We start from the raw sequence: 22153 nt of genomic DNA, 5'->3' as shown, positions 1-22153 counted from the left end.
ACAATAGCCAAATTATGGAAAGAGCCCAAATGTCCATCAACTGATGAATGGCTAAAGAAGATGTGGTTTATATATACAGTGAATATTACTCAGCCATATAAAAGAATGAAATCTTGTCATTTGTGATGACTTGGATAGACCTACTCTTGGATAGAGTATTATGCTAAGCGAAATAAGTCAGAGAAAGACAAATACCATTTAATTTCATTCATATGTGGAAAATAAACAAAGGGGAAAAACCAAGAAAGGAAAACCAAGAAACAGGCTCTTATCTATAGAGAACAAAATGATGGTTATCAGAGGAGAGGCGAGTAAGCGATGAGTTAAATAGGTGATGTGGGTTAAGGAGTGCACTTGTTGTGATGAGCATCTGGTGTAGTATGTAAGTGTTGAATCACTAAATTCTATACAGAAAACTAATATTACACTGTATTTTAACTAACTGGAATTTAAATAAAAACTTAAAAAAATAAAACTGTATACCAAAAAAATAAAGTAGAACTACAACTATATTATGCAACAATTCCAGTTCTGAATATTTACCTGAAGAAAATAAAAATACCAATTTGAAGAGATATATGTACCCTTGTGTTCATTGCAGCTTTGTTTACAACAGCGAAGATATAGAAGCAACCTAAGCATCTATCAATAGATGAATGGATAAAAATGTGGTGTGTGTATGTGTGTGTGTACAGATACACACACATGGAGGCTGGAAAATGCCAGCAGAGTAGCAAGACCCTAGGCTCAACTTGTCCCACAAATACAACTAGGTAACTATCAAATCATCTTAAATACTCCAAAAACTGACCTGAAGACAAGCAGAACAAACTCCACAACTGAAGAAGAGGCCATATGAAAGAAGGTAGGAAGTGTAGGGACATGGTTTGGGAGAGAAATGGATTGTGGCCACTGTGGAAGGCAGGGAGCTGTGGTCAGAGAGAAGGGCAAGAGACAAACTGTGTGTACAGGGGAGCTCACAGGGAAAATGTATCCCCATAGCAAGTGGCTTGGAAAGTGAGAGGGAACAAATTTCCCGACTTCTGGCAACCAGTGGGGCTTAAAGCCTGGCATGTTTTGTTTTGTTTTAATTATTTGCTCATGTTTATTTATTTTTGAGAGAGAGGGAAAGACAGCATGAGCGAAGGAGAGGCAGAGAGAGAGAGAGAGAGAGTGTGAGACATAGAATATGAAGCAGGCTCCAGGCTCTGGGCCGTCAGCACAAAGCACAATGCGGGGCTTGAACCCACAAACTGCAAGATCATGACCTGAGCCACCAAAGTCAGAAGCTTAACCACTGAGCCACCCAGGCACCCCCAAAGCCTGGGGTTTTGAAGATCAGCAGACTTGGCTGGGATAGAGCCCCGTGCTCTCGGCAAGACAGCAGGAAACAATCTGTAGGTAGGTAGTGTGAAAACAGTGATCTGAAGAGCACCAGGGACACACACTGGGAAGGTTATTTGCTCATTTCAGAGCATATCCCAGAGAGGCAGTGTTCGTGAAGAAACCCTGCTGGGAACAAAGGAACTGCCCCACAGCACTCTGGCAGAACCACCCTTTCCAGTCTCACTTGCCTCAGTCCCAGCTTTGTTGAACCCCTTCCCCAGAAGACCTGCCCAAACCCATGGTCACACTGCATGTCTCCACGCGGGAGTTTTCTGGAGCCTCATTTCCACTGGGGACAGGCCTCATTTCACACGCAGACCAGAACATATCTAGTTAAAATGCACCCCATTCAGGCCTGGGATCAAATACTGCCCACAAGATGCAAAGACAGCCTCTGCAGATGACTGGCCTGAAAGTTAAAGTGGCCAAGACAAAACATCAGAAAACACGTAGCACACATTGGAAGCACTCGAAACTGCCAGGACAGTACACCATAGGGCACTATAGCACTGCTTCTTCATAAGGCCATTACCCTCAAGAATAGGAGACATAGCTAAGTTTCTTAACACAGAGAAAGAGACACAGAGAGGCAGACAAAATGAGGAGACAGAGAAATTTATCTCAGATGAAAGAACTGGACAAGGCTATAGCCAGTGATCTAAGTGAAACAGAGATAATAACATGCCTGATGGAGTATTTAAAGTAATTTATTAGGGCACCTGAGTGGCTCAGTCTGTTATGCATCTGACTCTTGATCTCAGTTCAAGTCACGATCTCACAGTTCATGAGTTTGAGCCCTGTGTCAGGCTCTGCACCAGCAGCGCAGAGCCTGCCTGGGATTCTGTCTCTCCCTCTCTCTGCCCCTCCCGCACCCATTCTCTCCCTCCCTCTCTCTCTCTCCCTCCTTCTCAAAATAAAGAAATAAACTTTAAAAAAATAAAAAATAAAGTGATCATATGAATACTCCCTGGATTTGAGAAAAGAATGGAAGACATGAGTGAGATGCTTAACACAGAGATAAAAAATAACATAGCAGAGATAAAGGGCTCAATAAACAAAATGAGAAACATGTTCCTCCTCCTCCTCCTCCTCCTCCTCCTCCTCCTCCTCCTCCACTCATGTGCTCTCTCTCTCAAAATAAGCATTAAAAAAAATAAGTTAGCTTTTTTGAAGGAAAAATATATACACACATACATACACACAATGAAGTATTACTCAACTAAAAAAGAATGAGATCTTGCCATTTGTGACAACATGGATGAACCTAGAGGATATTATGCTAAGTGAAATAAGCCAAAGAGAGAGGGACAAATATCATGATTTCACTTAAATCTAAAAAGAAAAACAAACAGAAAAAAACAGAAATAGATTCATAGATACAGAGACATATCTAGTGGTTGCCAGAAGGGTGAGAGGTATGGAAAATGGGTGAAATAGAATAGGGGATTAAAAGGTACAAACTTCCAGTTATAAAATACATAAGACATGGGGATAAGATATAGAGCATACAGAATATAGTTAATAATATGTAACAACTTTGTGTGGTGACAGATGGTTGCTAGATTTATCATAGTAATCACTTCATAATGTATATAAATATCAAATCTCCATTTTGTACACCTCAAACTAATATAATATTGTATGTCAACTACACTTTAATTTAAAAATATGTATCAGTGGTTATCAGGGATTGAGGGAAGGAAGTGATGAATGGGCAGAGAACAGAGAATTTTTAGGACAGTGAAAATATTTTGTATGATACTATAATGGTGGGTATCTGTCATTATACATTTGTGAAAACCCAGAAAATGTACATCAAGAATTAACCTTAATGTAAACTATGGACTTCAGGTAATAATGATGTACTGATAAAGATTCATCAGTTGTAACAAATGTACTACTGTGGTACTGGATATTTATAGAAAAAGTATGCATGTGTGGGGGAATGTGTATATGGGAAATCTCCATACTTTCCACTCAGTTTTGCTGTGCACTTAAAATTACTCTAAAAAATAAAGTCTAGGGGCTCCTGGGTGGCTCAGTCGGTTAAGCGGCCGACTTCGGCTCAGGTCATGATCTCACGGTCCGTGAGTTAGAGCCCCACGTTGGGCTCTGTGCTGACAGCTCAGAGCCTGGAGCCTGTTTTAGATTCTCCCTCTCTCTCTGACCCTCTCCCGTTCATGCTCTGTCTCTGTCTCAAAAATAAACATTAAAAAAAAATTAAAAAAAAATAAAGTCTATTAATTTTTAAAAAGTCAATGATGAAGATAAAATGAAATCATGACAATACCATAATAAAACAGAGCAGGCGGAAAAAATAAGAACAGAGGGAAAATTGGGGTACCTGGGTGTCTTAGTCAGTTGAGTGTCTGACTTCAGCTCAGGTCATGATCTCACAGCTTGTAGGTTCAACCCCATCAGGCTCTGTGCTGACAGCTCAGAGCCTGGAGCCTGCTTCAGTTTCTGTGCCTCCCTCTCTCTCTCTGCCCCTCCCCCACGCATGCTCTCTCTTTCTCTCTCTCAAAAATAAATATTTAAAAATTTAAATGAAAAAAAGAATAGAGGGAAAATATAAAGAATAGAAAACAAATGGCAATATGATAAACTTAAACCTAACCACATCGACAATTACATTAAGTGTAAAGGGTTTAAACATTCAAAATTATAAAGCAAAGATGATAAGACTGCATGAAAAAATCAAGACTGATATATTCCATCTCCAAGTAATGCACTTTACATATAGGGACACACATGGGGTGACAATAAAAGGACTGAAAAAGATACATTATGAAACATTAATTAAAAGAAAGCTGTAGTGGCTATATGCAAGTCAAAGTAAACCTCAGAGCAAGGAATATACTATGAATAAAGAGGGATATTCTACAATGATAAAGTATCAAATTAGTCAAGACCAGAAAAGCAATCCTAAATGTGTATGCGCCTAAAAACAAACTCCAAAATATATGAAATAAAAATTGATAGAATTTAAAAGGAGAAATAATCTGCAATTATAGTTGAAATTTTCAACACGTTTTTCTCAGTAATTGAAATAAAAACACAAAATATAAGAAAAAATATAGAAAATTTGAACCCTATAAACAACTTTTCCTAATTGATATATGTAGAATATTCCATCCACCAAGAGCAGAACACACATTCTTTATGCACATGAATACATATGGGATATTCACCAAGATAAGACTATATTCTGGGCCATAATACAAGTGTCAAAAAATTTTAAAAGATCATAATGATACTGAGTATAGATTCTGACCAAAGTGAAATTAAATATCAACAGAGGATATTTGGAAAATTCCCAAATAGTTGGAAATTAAACAACACAATTTCAACATTCAATGGTGCAAAGCAAAAAAGCAAAAAGTTAAAAAGAAAATTAGAAAATATTTAAAACTGAATAGAAATAAAAATGTGTCAAAATTTGTGAGATGTAACTAATGTATAGAGAAAAATGTATAGCCTTAAGTGTACATATTAAAATAAGAAAGGTCTAAAATCAAGTTTTAAGCTTCTATTTGGAAGAAAAGTAAATCCAATGTAAGCAAAATAAAGGAAAAAATTAAAATGAGAATACAATCAAAGAAATAGGAAACGGACAAAAAATCAACAGGAAAACCACTAAAACCATTTTTTTTCTGGAAAAGATCAATAAAATCCATAAACATTTAAGTAGACTGGTCAAGAGAAAAAGACACAAATCACCAAAATCAGGGATAAAAAAGAACCCTCCCTACAGATCCTAAAGACATTAATATGATACTAAGGGAATATTATGAACAACTTCATTTCAAATACACTCAACCATTTAGGAAAAAAAATATGCATTTTGTGAAAGATAGAAATTATCAAAATTGACTCAAGAAGAAATAGTAACTGTAAGTAGCCACATATTTATCAAATAAATTTATTCGTAATTAAATATATTATTTAAAAAACTCCATTCCCAAATGATTTCCCTGGTGAATTCTAAAAAAAGAATTTTATCATGCACTAAATCATGCACTAAAAAAAGAATAATACCAATTTGACATAAACTCCAAAAGTTAGATTGCGGGAATGCTTCTCAACTCATGTTATAAGGCCAGCATTACCTTGATAGCAAACCAAACAAAAATATTACAAAAAAACAAAACTAGATGTCATTCCTCAGAAAAGCTTTAGCAAATTGAATCCAATAATATATAAATAGAATAAACTATAATGACCTTCACATTCCAGGAATGCAAAGTTAGTTTAACATTCAAAACTCAATCAGTACAATTCACCATATTAACAGACTAAAAGTAAAATACCATATGATCATCTCAAAATATTCAGAAAAAGCCTGAGAAAATTCAACGTTCATTCATGATACAATTTTCAACAAATTAGCAATAGAAAGAACTTCTTTAATCTGATAAAAAGATATCTAACAACATACTTAAGGTTAAATAATTGGGGAAAAGGCCAGGATGTCAACTCTCATCATATATATACAACATTGTACTGAAGTAGGTACTAGCCTGTGCAATAAGGCAATAAAAAGAAAAAGTTATAGATTGAAGAGGAAGAAGTAAAAATGTCTTTAGCCATAGATTACATAATCATCCACATAGAAAACCCCAAGGAATCTATAAAAATGCGACTGGAACTAGTGAGTTTATCAAGGATGTGGGATACAAGTTGATTAGACAAAAATCTCCACCTCCCCAGGCATCATTATCTTCCCCCTGCCACACTGTATCTGGAGGGTCTGGCCATGCCATACTCACACCTCCTTTTGGATCCTAGGCTCTATAGATGGGTACTGCTAGGGGGCCATCCTTGGGCCCATCTACCTGCTGTCCCGCTAGCTATCCTGCTTTAGTTCCCATACACCAAACACCATCTTCTGATTCCTCCAAACACATGCAGACCTCAGCAAGGCAGACTTCCTCATTCAGTGAAGCTAGCAATAGTAGACCAATGCTCCATGCCAATTTGGCTTTTCATAGACTGTGGCCACCTATTACTGGCCAGAGCTGCCCTGAGGTAGCCCCTAATGTGTCCATTCATAGGAACAGTAGCCTCCAAGTTAACTCCAAATTTTTCAAAGAACCTGGGAGAAACAGGTGTGTGGTAACAATAGCTATTGCACGCACCAGTCTGGCAATATGGATTCTGTTGACATTTCAGGTATTCCTAGTAGAGAAAGGAGGCTTCTGAGGCTGGAGAGAGTCCACTTGGCCAATTTGAGCTAGGGAACTTCTAGAATACAGGTCCTTCTTTTTCACTGTCCCTGTTAAATTTTCACCTTCATATGGTGAGTCAAATTCACTAAAATCCACTGAAAGCCTACATGTCATGGGCATGCATAAGATTGATTTTATTAATAAAAATGAGAGGTAATCATGATTAGCACTTGCTTTGTGCTAGATACCTTTCAAAATGCCTATTATTTTTTTCTAGTTATAAGTATCATCATTTTTTTAGACCTAAAACTCAGCCACACAGAGGTTGTTATTCAAAACATGAACAACAGTTGCTAAGATTCCAAATTCAGTAGGCCAAAACAAAAAATAAAAAAAAAAACCCAAAACAAACCAAAACAACAAAAAAACCCACAATACTTTTAACTGACACATGTAACATGCAGACTGGCCCAAAGAATTAGTTTTGACTTAAGTAAACACAATAACCCCAACAAACTATATTTGCGATTTAGCTGATAAACAGAATACACAAAAATCTCAGTTATTATTATAAGGACTAGAAAACTTTTAATGTAATATCATATAACATAGCAATAATTTTTAAAAATTAAAAAATAATTTAGAATAATCAATTTGTATTACAGTTTACAACTCTTGATTAGCACTTAATTTAATGTTTATTTTTTAGAGAGAAAAGGCATGAGAGGGGGAGGAACAGAAAGAGAGAGAGACAGAGGATCTGAAGGCGACTCCAGCTAACAGCAGAGAGCCCAATGAGGGGCTTGAACTCACAAACCACAAGATCATGACCTGAGCTGAAGCTGGATACTTAACTGACTGAGCCACCCAGGCTTTTATAAGAGAATAAGCTGTACTCTGTAGAATATATTGTCATAGAATATAGTTTCAACTATTAATTACATAATGATTTGTACACATAATATATATTTCCATACCAGTGATTACATATTTTTACTATCGCTCCTAGACAACACCTATTAAAAATTTTAATATGCATATCTGTAGGTCCATCAATTCCAAAATTAATAATTTACAGAAATAAAAGCACTAACATTAGCATTGTTCATAGTGCAAAAAACTGGAAACAAAGAGAATTCTCCTTATATCAGTTAAGATAGAGTAGGTTATGCCAACAATCATAGACAACCCCAAACTGTCAGGGGCTTAACGCTACAAAGTCTTATATCTTATTCATACTACATGACCATGATGGGCTAATGGGGAAACTTTATTTTATGTAATTTTTACTCACGTAGAATGACAGGAGTTTTGTCATCTGTAACATCACAAATCGCTGCAGCAGGAGGAAGAATGTTCTAGAAGGTCTCACACTATTAATCAAATACTCTGGCACAGAAGTAATTAGTGTGTATCAGTTCTATCTAAACTCCCTTGGCCAGAACTTACAATATAGGCTCACCAAGATGCGAAGGGAAATGTAATCTTTATCTTGTGTGCCTAGAAGGAGAGAAGAAGTAGGTATAGGTGATCATAAAAGTCTCTACCATACTCTAATATATAGCTAAATTATGGTACATCCATGAAATATTACTACAGCCATTTAAAAGAATGAATTGCAGGAGCACCTGGGTGGCTCAGTCAGTTAAGTGACTCTTGATTTCAGCTCAGGTCATGCATGATCTCATAGTTGGTGGGATTGAGCCCTGTGTCAGGCTCTATGCTGACAGTATGGAGGCTGCTTGGGATTCTGTCTCTCCCCCACCCCCTTCTCTGCCCTTCCCCAACTTGTGCTCACTCTGTCTCAAAAATAAATAAACTTTAAAAAAATAATAATAAAAGAATGAATTGGAACTACACCATGCTTTAAAGAGATTGTCATGAGATACTGAGTAAAGAAAGACTCTGAAAAGCATATATAATAGTATCCCATTTTTGTAAATTAACCATGACAAGAGAATCCTGTGTGTATGCCTATGTAAAAGTATGTAACTAAATATACTACATTTATTATCTACATCTATCAGTGATTGAAAAAAACAGGAAAGGATTTTTTCCCCCAGGAGAGGGAGATTTGGCAGAGGGTGACCCTGATGTGTGTGGAGAGGGGAAGAAAGGGGGAAGACAAAAGCAAAAGGAAAAAAGAAGGCAGTAAGATTTTATGATTATATTTATGTATTGATGTAAAGTATGTATATGCATAGAAATTCAGTTTTCAAAACTATCTTTTCCTTTTAATTATGATTACTTTTATAGGCCTCAAATTATTGATCTATTGAAATTAAATTATCTTTTCAGTTCCCTCCAGCTCTAAACTCTTAACTTAATAATGGTAAGTCCTACCTGTCTCCTGTTTGTCATTTCCTATTTCTAACCCAGAGATGACCTACCACTGATTAAAGTAGATGTACTTCTACAGCCTGTGGACTACTAATTATACTGAATTCAGGTTGCCTAAATTATAAATAATTTATTTCTAACCTTTATATCAACCAAAGCAAGTTGTTCTTTGACATCATTAACTTACATTTACATGAAGGAGGGTTTAAAGAGATAAAATTATGGATATTTTTCTTATGCTAGGTATTAGATATAATCTAAAAGTCTGGAACTTAAAATTTTTAGTCTAAGAAATTTTCCCATCTCTCATCTGGACTATTTCCATAGCTGCAATAACGTCACCCTGTTCCAACTGACCTTTAATGAGCTTTCTAAACACAAAAGTCTTTTTCAATTATAGGGATGGATAGTAGAGTTGGGAGACCTTATAAACACTTGTTACACTTTTGTAAAACTTAAATTTTAAAATACTGTATTTTAAATAATAAAGTCTTATTTTCCTTGCTTAAACTCTATTCAATTTTCCATATCAAAAAGTCCAAGCTTTGGAATATAACATACTACATGAAGACACCATGGTCTGGTTCTCCTACCTACTTTTCAGCTCATCCTTTATATTGCTATTTCTCTTGCCTTAATTTTCCCTTGTCCTTCTTATACACAGGTAGCATTCTTTTTTATGCCCAAAATTCATCTCTTCTAGAAGGTCTTCTCTGAAGCCAAGACACGAAATTATCTTTCACATCTCTGTATCTCTTACGTACTGTTGAATTACTTACATTATAAGTGACTCATTTGTTTACACATTTATATTTGCTGCTGGACATCAAGTCATTGACAGCAGAGATTGTATGTCATATAGATAAATCCAATTATTTGCTTTCAAGTATTGCCACTCAGAAGGATTGGACATGGGAGAATACTACCTTCTTAAATCACTTTGGTCTTTAAGCTTCATGACCCCATACACTTCACTTGTCTGTAATTCTTAGTCTTTGCAGCAACTCCTCTATTGCTTGACTTTTAAATGTTCCAGTATCCCAAGGGTATTAACTCTTCTCTGTAACTACACACTCACTGTCCACAGAAAGAGTGCACACAGTCCTATGCTTTAAATGACATATATATGCCAATGATTACCAAATAATGATCCTTCTGGAGAACTCCAGATTCATTTGTTCAATGATCTATTCAACATCTCCACTTAGATATCAAAGATAGCTCAAATATTACATAGCCCCCGCCCCCAAATATTACATCAAAACAAAACTTCAAGACCCAACTTTGTACCTTCTTTTTCTCTCACTTCATCCTTATTTCAAGCCAATCTGTCAGCAAATCTTTTTGGTGTTTCCCCTTTTGCAGCAACCTTGGAAGCCCATTGTTAAACATGGCAGAACTAAAAGTTGGAAGTAGCCAGGTTTCCTGAATCATTGCTTGGAGGAATGCTTCTCACTAAATAGGAACATTTATGTTGGAGTTTAGATAAGTGACAAGTCGATGAATGATTAGCCAGAGAAGCTTGTTACCTTAATACACTAGCCTGGTGGCTCAGTTGAGCATCTGACTCTTGATTTTAGCTCAGGTCATGATCTCACAGTTTGTGGGGTTGAGCCCCAGATAGGGCTCTGCACTGACAGCTTGGAGCCTGCTTAGGGTTCTCTCTTTGCCCCTCCCCAACTCATGCGCATGCACTCTCTCAAAATAAACATTTTTAAAAAATAAAATGTTTGAAAATATATAGCTTCAAATACAAAATATCACATTATCAAGACCAATAATCCTCTAAAAAACACTTGCTCAGGAGACTAATTATAAAATTTAAATTAAGATATCAGAAAGCTGAGGAGCATCTGAATGGCTCATTGGGTTAAGCGTCCGACTTCCACTCAGGTCATGATCTCACAGTTGGTTGAGACCGCATCCAGCTCTGTGCTGACAGCTCAGAGCCTGAAGCCTGTTTCAGATTCTGTGTCTCCCTCTCTCTTTCTGTCCCTTCCCCATTCATACTCTCTCTCTCTCTCAAAAATAAACAAATATTAAAAAATTAAAAAAAAAAAATACCACAAAGCTGGAAATCCCCAAACCATTTCCAGTTATCAGAGTATAGTCAAAGGCTTACAAATTGAAGGAGGAACACAATTTCTGTAATGTTATAGCATTTCCATTTTTTCTTGGCACACATAATTCCACACTATGAGGGAATTAGAGTTCTACTACACCAAAATTGTTAGAGACAACTGGAACTATTTTTTATCTACTTGTCAGTTGTTTTGACAGTTTATTTTCACTTCCCTAGTTTATATGAAACTTTTACCTGCTCATCTTTCTCCTCCATTCTCATTCTCAATTCTTACTCCACTAGGAAAATCGAAGCTATGAAACCACAACTTCTACAAACTCCTATCCACTTACCAACATCTTGTGTGATACACTCTTCCATTTCTCTGGTTACTATGGTAGAACTCTCTATTTTCCTGCCTAAGGCCCAGCACTTTCATTTTCCACTAGATTCTATTCATCTTGCCTATCATAGAACATTCTACCAAAAAAAAAAAAACAAAAAAAAAAAACAGTAAAAAAAGCACTTCCCTCTCTCCTGCATAATCATTTCCCCCCATCCTGAATCCTTCCCTAATTATTAAACATGCTATTAATTCTTAGATCTTTAAAAAAAAATCCCTTGATCCACTTCCACTTCTAGTAGCTGCTTCATTTATCTTCTTCCCTTTAAAGTGTAACTTCTTCTGTTTCTTACACTTTTTAAAAAAATGTTATTTTTGAGAGAGAGCACAAGGAGGGGAGGGGCATAGAGAGAGACCAAGGATCCGAAGTGGGCTCTGCGCTGACAGCAGAGAACCTGAGGCGCGGTTTGAACTCATAAATCATGAGATCAATGACCTGAGCCAAAGTCAGCCGCTTAAACAACTGAGCCACCCAGGCATACGGCTTTTTTTTTTTTTTTCAATATATGAAGTTTATTGTCAAATTGGTTTCCATACAACACCCAGTGCTCATCCCAAAAGGTGCCCTCCTCAATACCCATCACCCACCCTCCCCTCCCTCCCACCCCCCATCAACCCTCAGTTTGTTCTCAGTTTTTAAGAGTCTCTTATGCTTTGGTTCTCTTCCACTCTAACCTCTTTTCTTTTTTCCTCCCCGTCCCCCATGGGTTTCTGTTAAGTTTCTCAGGATCCACATAAGAGTGAAACCATATGGTATCTGTCTTTCTCTGTATGGCTTATTTCACTTAGCATCACACTTTCCAGTTCCATCCATGTTGCTACAAAGAGCCATATTTCATTCTTTCTCATTGCCACGTAGTACTCCATTGTGTATATAAACCACAATTTCTTTATCCATTCATCAGTTGATGGACATTTAGGCTCTTTCCATAATTTGGCTATTGTTGAGAGTGCTACTATAAACATTGGGGTACAAGTGCCCCTATGCATCAGTACTCCTGTATCCCTTGGGTAAATTCCTAGAAGTGCTATTGCTGGGTCATAGGGTAGGTCTATTTTTAATTTTTTGAGGAACCTCCACACTATTTTCCAGAGTGGCTGCACCAATTTGCATTCCCACCAACAGTGCAAGAGGGTTCCTGTTTCTCCACATCCTCGACAGCATCTATAGTCTCCTGATTTGTTCATTTTGGCCACTCTGACTGGTGGGTGATATCTGAGTGTGGTTTTGATTTGTATTTCCCTGATGAGGAGCGATGTTGAGCATCTTTTCATGTGCCTGTTGGCCATCTGGATGTCATCTTTAGAGAAGTGTCTATTCATGTTTTCTGCCCATTTCTTCACTGGATTATTTGTTTTTCGGGTGTGGAGTTTGGCAAGCTCTTTATAGATTTTGGATACTAGCCCTTTGTCCGATATGTCATCTGCAAATATCTTCTCCCATTCCATTGGTTGCCTTTTAGTTTTGTTGGTTGTTTCCTTTGCTGTGCAGAAGCTTTTTATCTTCATAAGGTCCCAGTAGTTCATTTTTGCTTTTAATTCCTTTGCCTTTGGGGATGTGTCAAGTAAGAAATTGCTACTTCCTACTCTTTATAGAGATGTTATCTCCACTTCCTCTGCTCCCATTCTCTTAACTGTCCCTTTCAATCAAATTCCAGTCACCAAAACTGCCATTCTTAAGATCATCCAGGCTCCACATTAACAACACTTAACCAATTTTACTTTACCTCTGAGCAGTATTTAACACAATTTATCACTCCCTCTTTGTTGAAATACTTTCTTGCTTGACTTCACTATCACTCTTGGCTAATCTTTTGATGGTTTCTTATCATCTCTCTAATCTCCTCTTTTCTAGATACAGTCACACCCATGATTATACATGTTCTCATCCCATTTGATAGCTTTAAATATGCTGTTAACTCCCACCAAATTTATATCACCACCCTAAACTTGTCTCTAAGCCTATTTACCATCCCCTATTTGGATGTCTAACAGGCATTTCAAACCTGACATGTCCAAAACTACATTGCTCAGGCCGAAAATATTAAATTATCCTTGGTTCTTTTTCTTATCACGTCCCAAATCTAATCTTCAAAGCAGATCCAAAAGTTGACCATGTTATTCCTCTACTGCTTTCACCCTTGTTCAAGACAAATACCATCTCTCATATGCATTATTAAAATAACTTCCTGGGGCACCTGGGTGGCTCAATCAGTTGAGTGTCCAACTCTTGATTTCAGCTCAGGTCATGATCCCAGGGTCATGGGATTGAGCCCCATCTTGGGCTCCATGCTGGGCGTGGAGCCTGCTTAAGATTCTCTCTCTCTTGCTCTGGCCTTCTCCCTCACTTGCTCTAAAATAAAAAAAAAAAATAAAGTTCCTATTTTGTTTTAGCCTTTTGTCTTCTTTTCAAAATCTGTTCTCAATATAATAGTCAGAAAGGTCCTTATGTTAAAACTTGAGTCACATCATAGCTCTTCTTTGCTAAAAAATACTATTAATTTCACATCTTATTCAGAGTAAAAGCCACAGTTCTTACAGTAGTTACAGCACTACATAAACTGCCCACCCAAACTCCCCATCCTGATAAAGATAGACCTTTTCTCCTTCTACTCTTCCTTTTGCTCATGATTCTCCAGGTACAGTGACCTCTTTGCTGCTTCTCAAATACAGTAGGCACACTTCCACCTCTGGGTCTTTGAACTTCTGTTCCTTGCGCCAGGAATGTACTCCCCAGAGAGCCACAGGCTCACTTGTTAGTCATCAGATCTTCAAATGTTATCTCAGTGAGGCCCACTCTACTTAAAAGTCCAACCTTCTTCATACTCCCTAGTACTCTTCTGTTTTATTTCTCCTAGCAATTACCATTAACAATACACTATCTGTTTTGGTCTTTAAATTTTCTGTCTTGTCTATTTCCCTCACTAACATGTAAGCTCTAGAAAAACAGAGGGTTTCTTTTTCTGTTCTGTTCACTGTCATATCTCCACTATCTAGAACTGTGTTTTGCTCTTAGTGGGCATTCAATAAATATTTGCTTAAAGTAGTAAGTGTTGAATAAATAATGTTATGAAGGCATACTGGTATAGCCTTTTTCCCCCTACAACTAAATAGATAGAGCTATTAGTATAGCTCTAAAGTTTAGTATAGCTAAAAGGTATAGCCTTTTCCCCCCTACAACTAAAGCTTCTTCAGAATTATGAAACTTCACTAAAATGACCTTAAGATTTTAAAAACAAATATTATCAAAATTATGATAAGCTGTTCAGATGACCTCACAGAATCAATGAAAAGCATTTATTTGCATTCAAAATATTTTAATAGTAAAGAATAAAGAGTAAATCTCAATGTGTTCCTAGCATTTAATGGATAACTTTACAAATTTGAAAACTTAGCTAAAACAGTTTTAATAAAGACAACAAAAGGTAAAAACAAAATACAATCATATTATTTGACTACAATTACAAGATTTCAGGTAACGTGTGGTTATTTCAATTTAGGCCAAAATATACAAATTTTAAAAACCAAATTATTTATGCAAAAATAAAGTCTCAATTTCAGAAACTGTTTGGCTCTTCAGAAAATAAACATTTTTAATTAACTATAAATAAGATGTTATTAGGCTCCTTAATCACACTTATTTTCTGAAATTAAGCAAATAGCTTTTCTGCATCCTTTAGTTTTTTTTTCCTATCCATTTTGGCAATTACAGCCCAACGATCTTCACTCATTTTCCTCATAGCTCCAAACTTCAGTGTAGATCCAGGGGTTGTTAGAGATGAAGGGGTCTGAATATAAAATAAAATAAAATCATAATATATTGAATTTAAAAAGATAAAGTCCAGCTTTTGAAATTTGCTTTCTGAAGTAAAAATGAAAAGATACCTGTTTTGGTGTTCTGACACAAAGATGAGGAGTTGGTGGATTATGAGTCTTGTACAGTTTTTTCGATGTCTCTTCTTCTGCTACCATGCCCTTAAAGGAAAATACAAAAATATTAATTTGGAGTCTGTCACCACTGATATTTGTTATTAAGATTTTTCCTACATATCACAGAGAGGAGGAGAAAAACGAGGAAGGGAAAAGAGGAAGAAAGGAGGTAAGAGAAGGGAAGAAAGAGGAGAAAGAGGAGAGAATAAAGAAGAAAAACTGAAGACAATGACAAAATAAACCCTCCATCTGTCAAACAGGGACATAGATTTGGATTCTATTAACTATGTTCCTGAAAGGTTATGTGAAATACAAGATGTGTATGAATAGTACTTATTTTGTTATTTCTATTTCAGTTTCAGAGTCTTTATACTACTACCTTTCCTTCCCCTTCCCCCCAGCCCACTTATTCAAACTCACACTTCGGCTTTAGAATAAGCATTTATAATCCTATAAAGTTATAATGTTATCAATGATCAGTTTATGAGTATTGTAATGTCCCTACACAATAGCTAACACGTATTTAGTACTTTATGTTAGAAACTGTTTTAATCACTTTGTGTATTTTAGCTTTAATCCTCACAACGATTTTATGAAGTAGGTATACTATTATTATCCCCATTTTGAGGGTGAAGAATGAAGACACAGAAATATTAAGTAACTTGCCTAAGATTATACAGCTAGTAAGAGGTGGAGCCAGGATTCAAATCCAGGTAGGCTGGTTCCAGAATCCATTCTCTTAATAAATATACTACACAGATTTAGTCAGGCAAGCAATCGGTTTACATTATCTTTTCCTGCTCCTAATGTCACATTTACAGAAGCTTCATGAATAAAAATATTCAAAGAGATTTTCATGAATTCTAAGATTTCAGCAGAATTCAGTAATTCATAAAAAGCTGCCTTTCAGATACACTCAGAACCAGTATGTACCAACTGACCAGCTTAGAAAAGAAAAATTTTTTAAATCATCCTGGAAACTGTTAAAATTTTACTCAGTACATAGCAAACTGATAATTCATTAATGACTGCCCAAATAAAAATAAATTAACCCAATTAAAACAAAACCTTATCTGTCCTTCTAACTCTGTAACGTTCACCTTTTCATGTGCTTGTTGGCCATTTGTATATCCTCTTTGGAGAAATGTCTATTCAAGTCTTTTGTCCATTTTTAAATTGGGCTGTATGGTTTTTGGTGTTGAATTATGGGGGTTCCTTATATATTCTAGATATTAATCCCTTTTCAAATATATGATTTGAAATATTTTCTGCCACCCTCTAGCTTGTCCTTTCACTTTAATAGTGTCCTTGGATGCACAAAAAATTCTTAATTTTGAAGTCAAATTGATCTATTTTCTCTTTTCTTGGCTGTTTTTGGTGTCATACCCATTAGGTCCTTGCCAAATTCAATGTCATGAAAATTTTCCCAATATTTTCTTCTAAGAGCTTCATGGTTTTAGCATTAAGTTTAGATCTTTGATACATTTTTACTTAATTTTTATATGTGGTATAAAGTAAGAGTCCAACTTCATTCTTTTGCATCTGGGTATATCCAGTTCTAGCACCATTTGTTTAAAAAAATGTCTTCTCTACCCACTGAATGGTCTTGGCACTCTTTTGTCAAAAATCAATTGACTATATATGTGAGGATTTATTTCTGGGCTATTTTATTCCACATATATCTGTCCTTATCCTAGTATTAATCTGCTTAAATTACTAGCTTTGTAGAAAATTTGAAAGTTGAGAACTATGAATCCCCCAACATTATCCTTCTTTTTCAAAATTGTTTTAGCTATTTGGGGACCCATGTAGCTCTATATGAATTTTAGTATCAGAAGTAGTTTTGACATCTTAACAATGTTGTCTTCCTATCCATAAGCAGAATTTTCTATTTCTTTAAGTCTTAATTTCTTCCCGCAATGTTTATAGTTTTCATTGTATTTCAGCGTTTTACCTTCTTGGTTAGATTTGTACCTAAATAATAGTAGTAGTAGTAGTAGTAGTAGTAGTAGTAGTAGTGGTAGTAGTAATTTCCTTTTGGATTTTAATCATTGCTGGTGTATACACACATAACTGATGTCATGTGTTCTTCTACCCTTCCATGTTGCTGACTTCATTTATTAGCTCTAGTAGCCTTCTTGTGGAGTCTTTGTGATTTTCAATGGATAGGATCATGACATCTGCACATAGCTGTACCCCATACTCCATTCGTATGCCGGCTTTTTAGCTCCCTCCCCCTTTGTCTTTTTTGTCTTGGCTATAACTTCCAGAACAATGTTGACTAGCAGTGGTGAAAATGGATATCCTTGTCTCATTCTTAATCTTACGGGGAAGTTTTCAATCTGTTACCACTGACTATGATGTTAGCTGTGGGTTTTCGTAAGTACTTTTTATCATGCTGAGGAATTTTCCCTTTATTACTAGCTTTGTAAGAGTTTTTAATCATGAAAAAATGTTGGATTTTGTTGAGTGCCTTTTCTATACCAATTGAGATGAATTTTTTTCCCTTTGTTCTATTAATGTGATATATTACATTAATTTTCTTATACTGAACCATCCTTGTATTTCTCAGAAAAACCCCACTTGGTCATGGTGAATAGCCCTTGTAATATGATGTGGAATTTGACTAATATTTTGTTGAGGATTTCTACATATACAATCATAAAAGATAATGGTCTTTAATTTTTTTCTAATAATATCTGTATTTTGCTTTGGTGTCAAGGTAATGCTGGCCTCAGGGAATGAGTTAGCCTGAGTTCTCTAATTTTTTTGAACTTGAGAAGGTTATATCCTCAAATGTTTGATATAATCCATCAATGAAACCATCTGGTCCAAGGCTTTTCTTTGTTGAGAGTTTTTTTTATTACTAATTCAAATTCTTTACTTACTGTAGGTAAGTCTGTTGAGATTTTCTATTTCTTCTTGAATCAGTTTAGGTAATTTGTGTTTTGAGGATTTTACCCATTTGTCCATTTCTTCTAGGTTATAAAATTTGTTACCATATAGTCACAGTATTTTTATCTCTGAATAATTAGTAATAATGTACCCACTTTCATTTGATTCAAGTTATTTACATCTTCTTGTTAGTCTAGCCAAAGATTTGTCAATTTTGTTCAAATAAACAAATTTTGGTTTCATTGATTTTCTCTATTGTTTTCTATTCTCTAATTTGTTTATCTCTCCTTGAATATTTATTATATCCTTCTTTCTGCTAGCTTTGGGTTTAGTTTGTTCTTCTTTTTCTAGTTACATAAAGTGTAAAGTTAAGTTACTGAACTGAGATCTTTCTTTTTTAGTAGGAATTTGGGAACTATGCCTTTCCTCTGAGTGTGGTTTTTGCTTTATCACATAAGTTTTGATATATTGTGCTTTCATTTTTATTCATATCTAAGTCTTAATTTCCCTCGTGACGACTTTTCTGATTAGAAGTGTGTTAATTTTCACAAATTTGTGAATTTTCTAATTTTCCTACTCTTACTGATTTCTAATTTCATCCCATTGTAGTCAGAGAAGATACTTTGTATGATGGCTATCTTTTAAAATGTATTGAGACTTGTTTTGTAATCTATACGGCTTATCCTGAAGAATATTCCATGTGCACTTGAAAATGATGTGTATTCTGTTGTTGTTGAGTGTTTTGTATAGATCTGTTAGGCCTATTTGCTTTATTGTGTTTTTCCAGTCCTCCATTTCCTTATTTATCTTCTGATTATTTTATCCTTTATTGAAGGTGGGGTATTGAAGTATCCAACTATTGATGTAGAACTATTAGTCCCTTCAATTTTGTAAAGACTTTCTTCATGTATCTTGAGGATCTGTTATTAGGTATAAATGTTTAAAACTCTCATATCTTCTTGCTGTACTGAAACTCTTATTAATATAAAATGTCATTCTTTGCCTCTTGCACTTTTTTGATTTAAAACCTATTTTGTTGGATAGAAGTATAGCCAGACCAGATCTTTTATGGTTACTATTTGCATGGAATATCTTTTTCCACCTTTTGACTTTCAATTTGTGTCTTTGGTTCTAAGATGAGTTTCTTTTAGACAAAACACTAGTTGGATCATTCTTTAAAATTTATTCTGTAAATCTATGTTGATTGGAAAATGTAATCCATTTAAAGTAATTACAATAAAGAGAGACTAACTTCTGCCTATTTGCTGTTTGTTTTCTATATGCCTTATAGGTTTGTTGTTTCTCATTTGCTCCATCACTGTCTTCTTTTATGGTTAGGTGATTTTTTTTTGTAGTGAAATGTTTTGATTCCCTTTTCATTTCCTTTTGTGTATATTCTACAGATTTTTTTGTATGGCTACCATGGGGATTACATTTAATATCCTATAATGTTATAACAATCTAATTTGAATTTATACCAACTTCACTTCAATAGCCTGCAAAAATCCTGCTCTTATACAGCTCCATGCTCCTTTTCTGTTATTGATGTCACAAATTACATTTTTATACCTTGGGTACCCAGTAACGTAGATTAACAATTTTGATGCAATTTCTTTCAAATCCTGTAGAAAACAAAAGGTGGAGTTACAAACCAAATTACAATGCTAGCTTTTATAAGTTCCTGTGTAAATTATTTGGTAACTCCCTCAGCTTTTGTTTATCTGGGAATGTCTTAATTTCTCCCTCATTTTTGAAGAACAGTTTTTGCAGGTATCAAATTCTCAGTTGATGATTTTGTTCTTTCAGCACTTTGAATATGGAAAACTATTGTCTTCTGGCCTCCAAGTCTTCTCAGTGAGAAATCAGCTGATAATTGTATTGAGAGTACCTTGTTTGTGATGAGTTGATTCTCACTACTTTCAAGATTCTCTTTGTCTTTAGACAGTTTGATTATAATGTGTTTTGACGTGAGTCTGTTTGATTTTATACTACTTAGAATTAAATGAGCTTCTTGGATTTGTAGATTCATTTTCTTTCATCAAAGTTTGAGAAGTTTTCAGCTATTACTTTTTCAAATATTTTTTCCCTTTTTTCTCTCTCTTCTTCTGGAACTCGTACAAAACATATTGATGTTTGATGATGTCCCACAAGTCTCAGGCTGCCTACTCACTTTTCCTTTTTTCTTTCCTTTCCTCAAACTCAGTAATTTCAATGATCCTATTTCCAAATTCATCAATTCTTCTGCTTACTCAAATCTTTTGAATCTCTCTAATGAACTTTACATTTTAAGTTATTGTACTTTCAACTCCAGGATTCCTTCTTGGTTCTTTTTATATCTCTTTATTGGTATTCTCATTTTAGTCATACATCATTTTTCTGTCTTTGTCTATGTCTTCGTTTAGCTCTTTCAGCATCTTTAAGATGGTTGTTTTGAAACCTTTATCTAGTAAGCCCAACATCTGGGCTTCCTCAGGGACATTTTCCATTGACTTGTTCTGTTCCTTTGTATAGCCCTACTTTCCTTTTCTTTGTATACCTTGTGATTTTTGTTGAAAACTAGACATTGGAATCTTATAATTAGATAGGTCTGCAAATCAGATTCTTCACCTTCCCCAGGGTTTGCTGTAGTGGGTTAGTTTTGTTTTTGTTTTATGTTGTATAAGTTTCTATGCCAGGGATCAGGATGAGGTGAAAATTTGAGATCTCAGGTTTTTTCTGAGCCTGTCTTTCCCTTGGCACATGTAGTGGTTTTAAATACCCCATAAATGTGAGTGCTTTTGAGTGTACTAATTCTTAAATGCCTGGTCCTCCAAAGAAGAAAAATGAAAAGAAGAGGAAGGCAAAAAAAAAAACAAAAACAAAAACAAAACAAAACCCACAGATACAGTTCACTTAAATCCTCTAAGAAGACACAAGCCAGCGAGGGTTGAAAGAATGGCAGGAAGTTTCTGTGCCTGCACCTCAGTGGTGAGAAGCAGCAATCATGATATGGAACCCTGAACCTTGATACTCAGAGAAAAAGTCCTTGTTGCTTACCCTGGCTATGGCCAAGATCTGAGCATAGCTGTCTGCCACAGGCCTATGGATTGGATGATAGGTAGTTACTACCATTCTTAAGGTTGCAAACTTAACTATAATTTACCAAGTTGCAACCCTGGAAATTGCAAGCATTCAAACAGTCTCCAGAGCTCCAAAATAGTTATTTCTGGCAATTTCTGCAAGTACAATTGCTATCTAGGTGGAGAAATAAATTTGTGGTATGTCCTACTCCACTATCCAAGATCACTTAGACAATCCATTTTTACATCTAACTTTTTATAATAATTTGAATCTTCATCAAAATTTAAACACAACAGCTAAGAAATTTACAAAAATAGTAACTTCAAATGATAATTATAACCAAATAAATAGACATGAAATGTCTTTTTAGACAAGTGGAAATAATTGTGTATACATATAATAGTGTAGTATGTTTATGGTGTTGCAAAGTTGTGATGCTTTTAAAAATGAGATGAGTCATTTTGAATCTCAGATCAGCTAAATTCACATTGCTAGAAAAATAGTAGGGATTCCAACCCTGGAGTGTCTAATCCCAGAGCTCATAGTCTTTCTACTAATTCTCCTTACATTTTTATATATCTGGACTTCAGTTTAAGCTGGAAGTTACTATGTACATGGTCTTACATAGGCTTTGGAGCTAGATGGTCTGTGTTCAAATTTTGGCTCCCTGCCTTACTAGCTATGTGATCTTGGGCAAGTATCTGTGTGACTCAGTTTCCTCTTCTGTAAAATGAGAACAGCAACATTGTCTATACTTCTTAAACAGGAGATTGTTCTAAGAAATAATCTATGTAGTCTTTGAAACATTCCTTGGTTCAGTTTTAATCATTAAAATGCTAATCAACATCTATAAAACAAAGAGGTACTTGAGTAAGGATTCTGTGTTAACTTCAATAATTAAAGTTTTAA

General features: G+C 35.4%; 2 protein-coding genes across 2 annotated transcripts in view; both read right to left on the bottom strand.

Annotated features, from left to right (window-relative positions):
- Window positions 1-10349, bottom strand: part of TSHB (thyroid stimulating hormone subunit beta) — a 42582-nt gene extending 32233 nt beyond the window's left edge. Inside the window, exons 1-2 of the mRNA XM_015066175.3 lie at window positions 10185-10349; window positions 7849-8054 (exon numbers count right to left, since the gene is read on the bottom strand). The gene's annotated coding sequence lies outside the window, so the exon portion shown is untranslated. The remainder of the gene's footprint in view (window positions 1-7848; window positions 8055-10184) is intronic.
- A 4311-nt stretch (window positions 10350-14660) lies between these two features.
- SYCP1 (synaptonemal complex protein 1) overlaps window positions 14661-22153 on the bottom strand; it is a 115518-nt gene continuing 108025 nt past the window's right edge. Inside the window, exons 30-31 of the mRNA XM_027058278.2 lie at window positions 15245-15334; window positions 14661-15147 (exon numbers count right to left, since the gene is read on the bottom strand). Coding sequence (XP_026914079.2) covers window positions 15010-15147; window positions 15245-15334 — 228 coding nt within the window. The 3' untranslated portion in view covers window positions 14661-15009. The remainder of the gene's footprint in view (window positions 15148-15244; window positions 15335-22153) is intronic.

This window comes from Acinonyx jubatus, chromosome C1 (assembly GCF_027475565.1).
Source record: "Acinonyx jubatus isolate Ajub_Pintada_27869175 chromosome C1, VMU_Ajub_asm_v1.0, whole genome shotgun sequence".
Classification (NCBI taxonomy): Eukaryota; Metazoa; Chordata; class Mammalia; order Carnivora; family Felidae; genus Acinonyx; species Acinonyx jubatus.
This window is presented reverse-complemented; position numbering and strand designations above follow the sequence as displayed.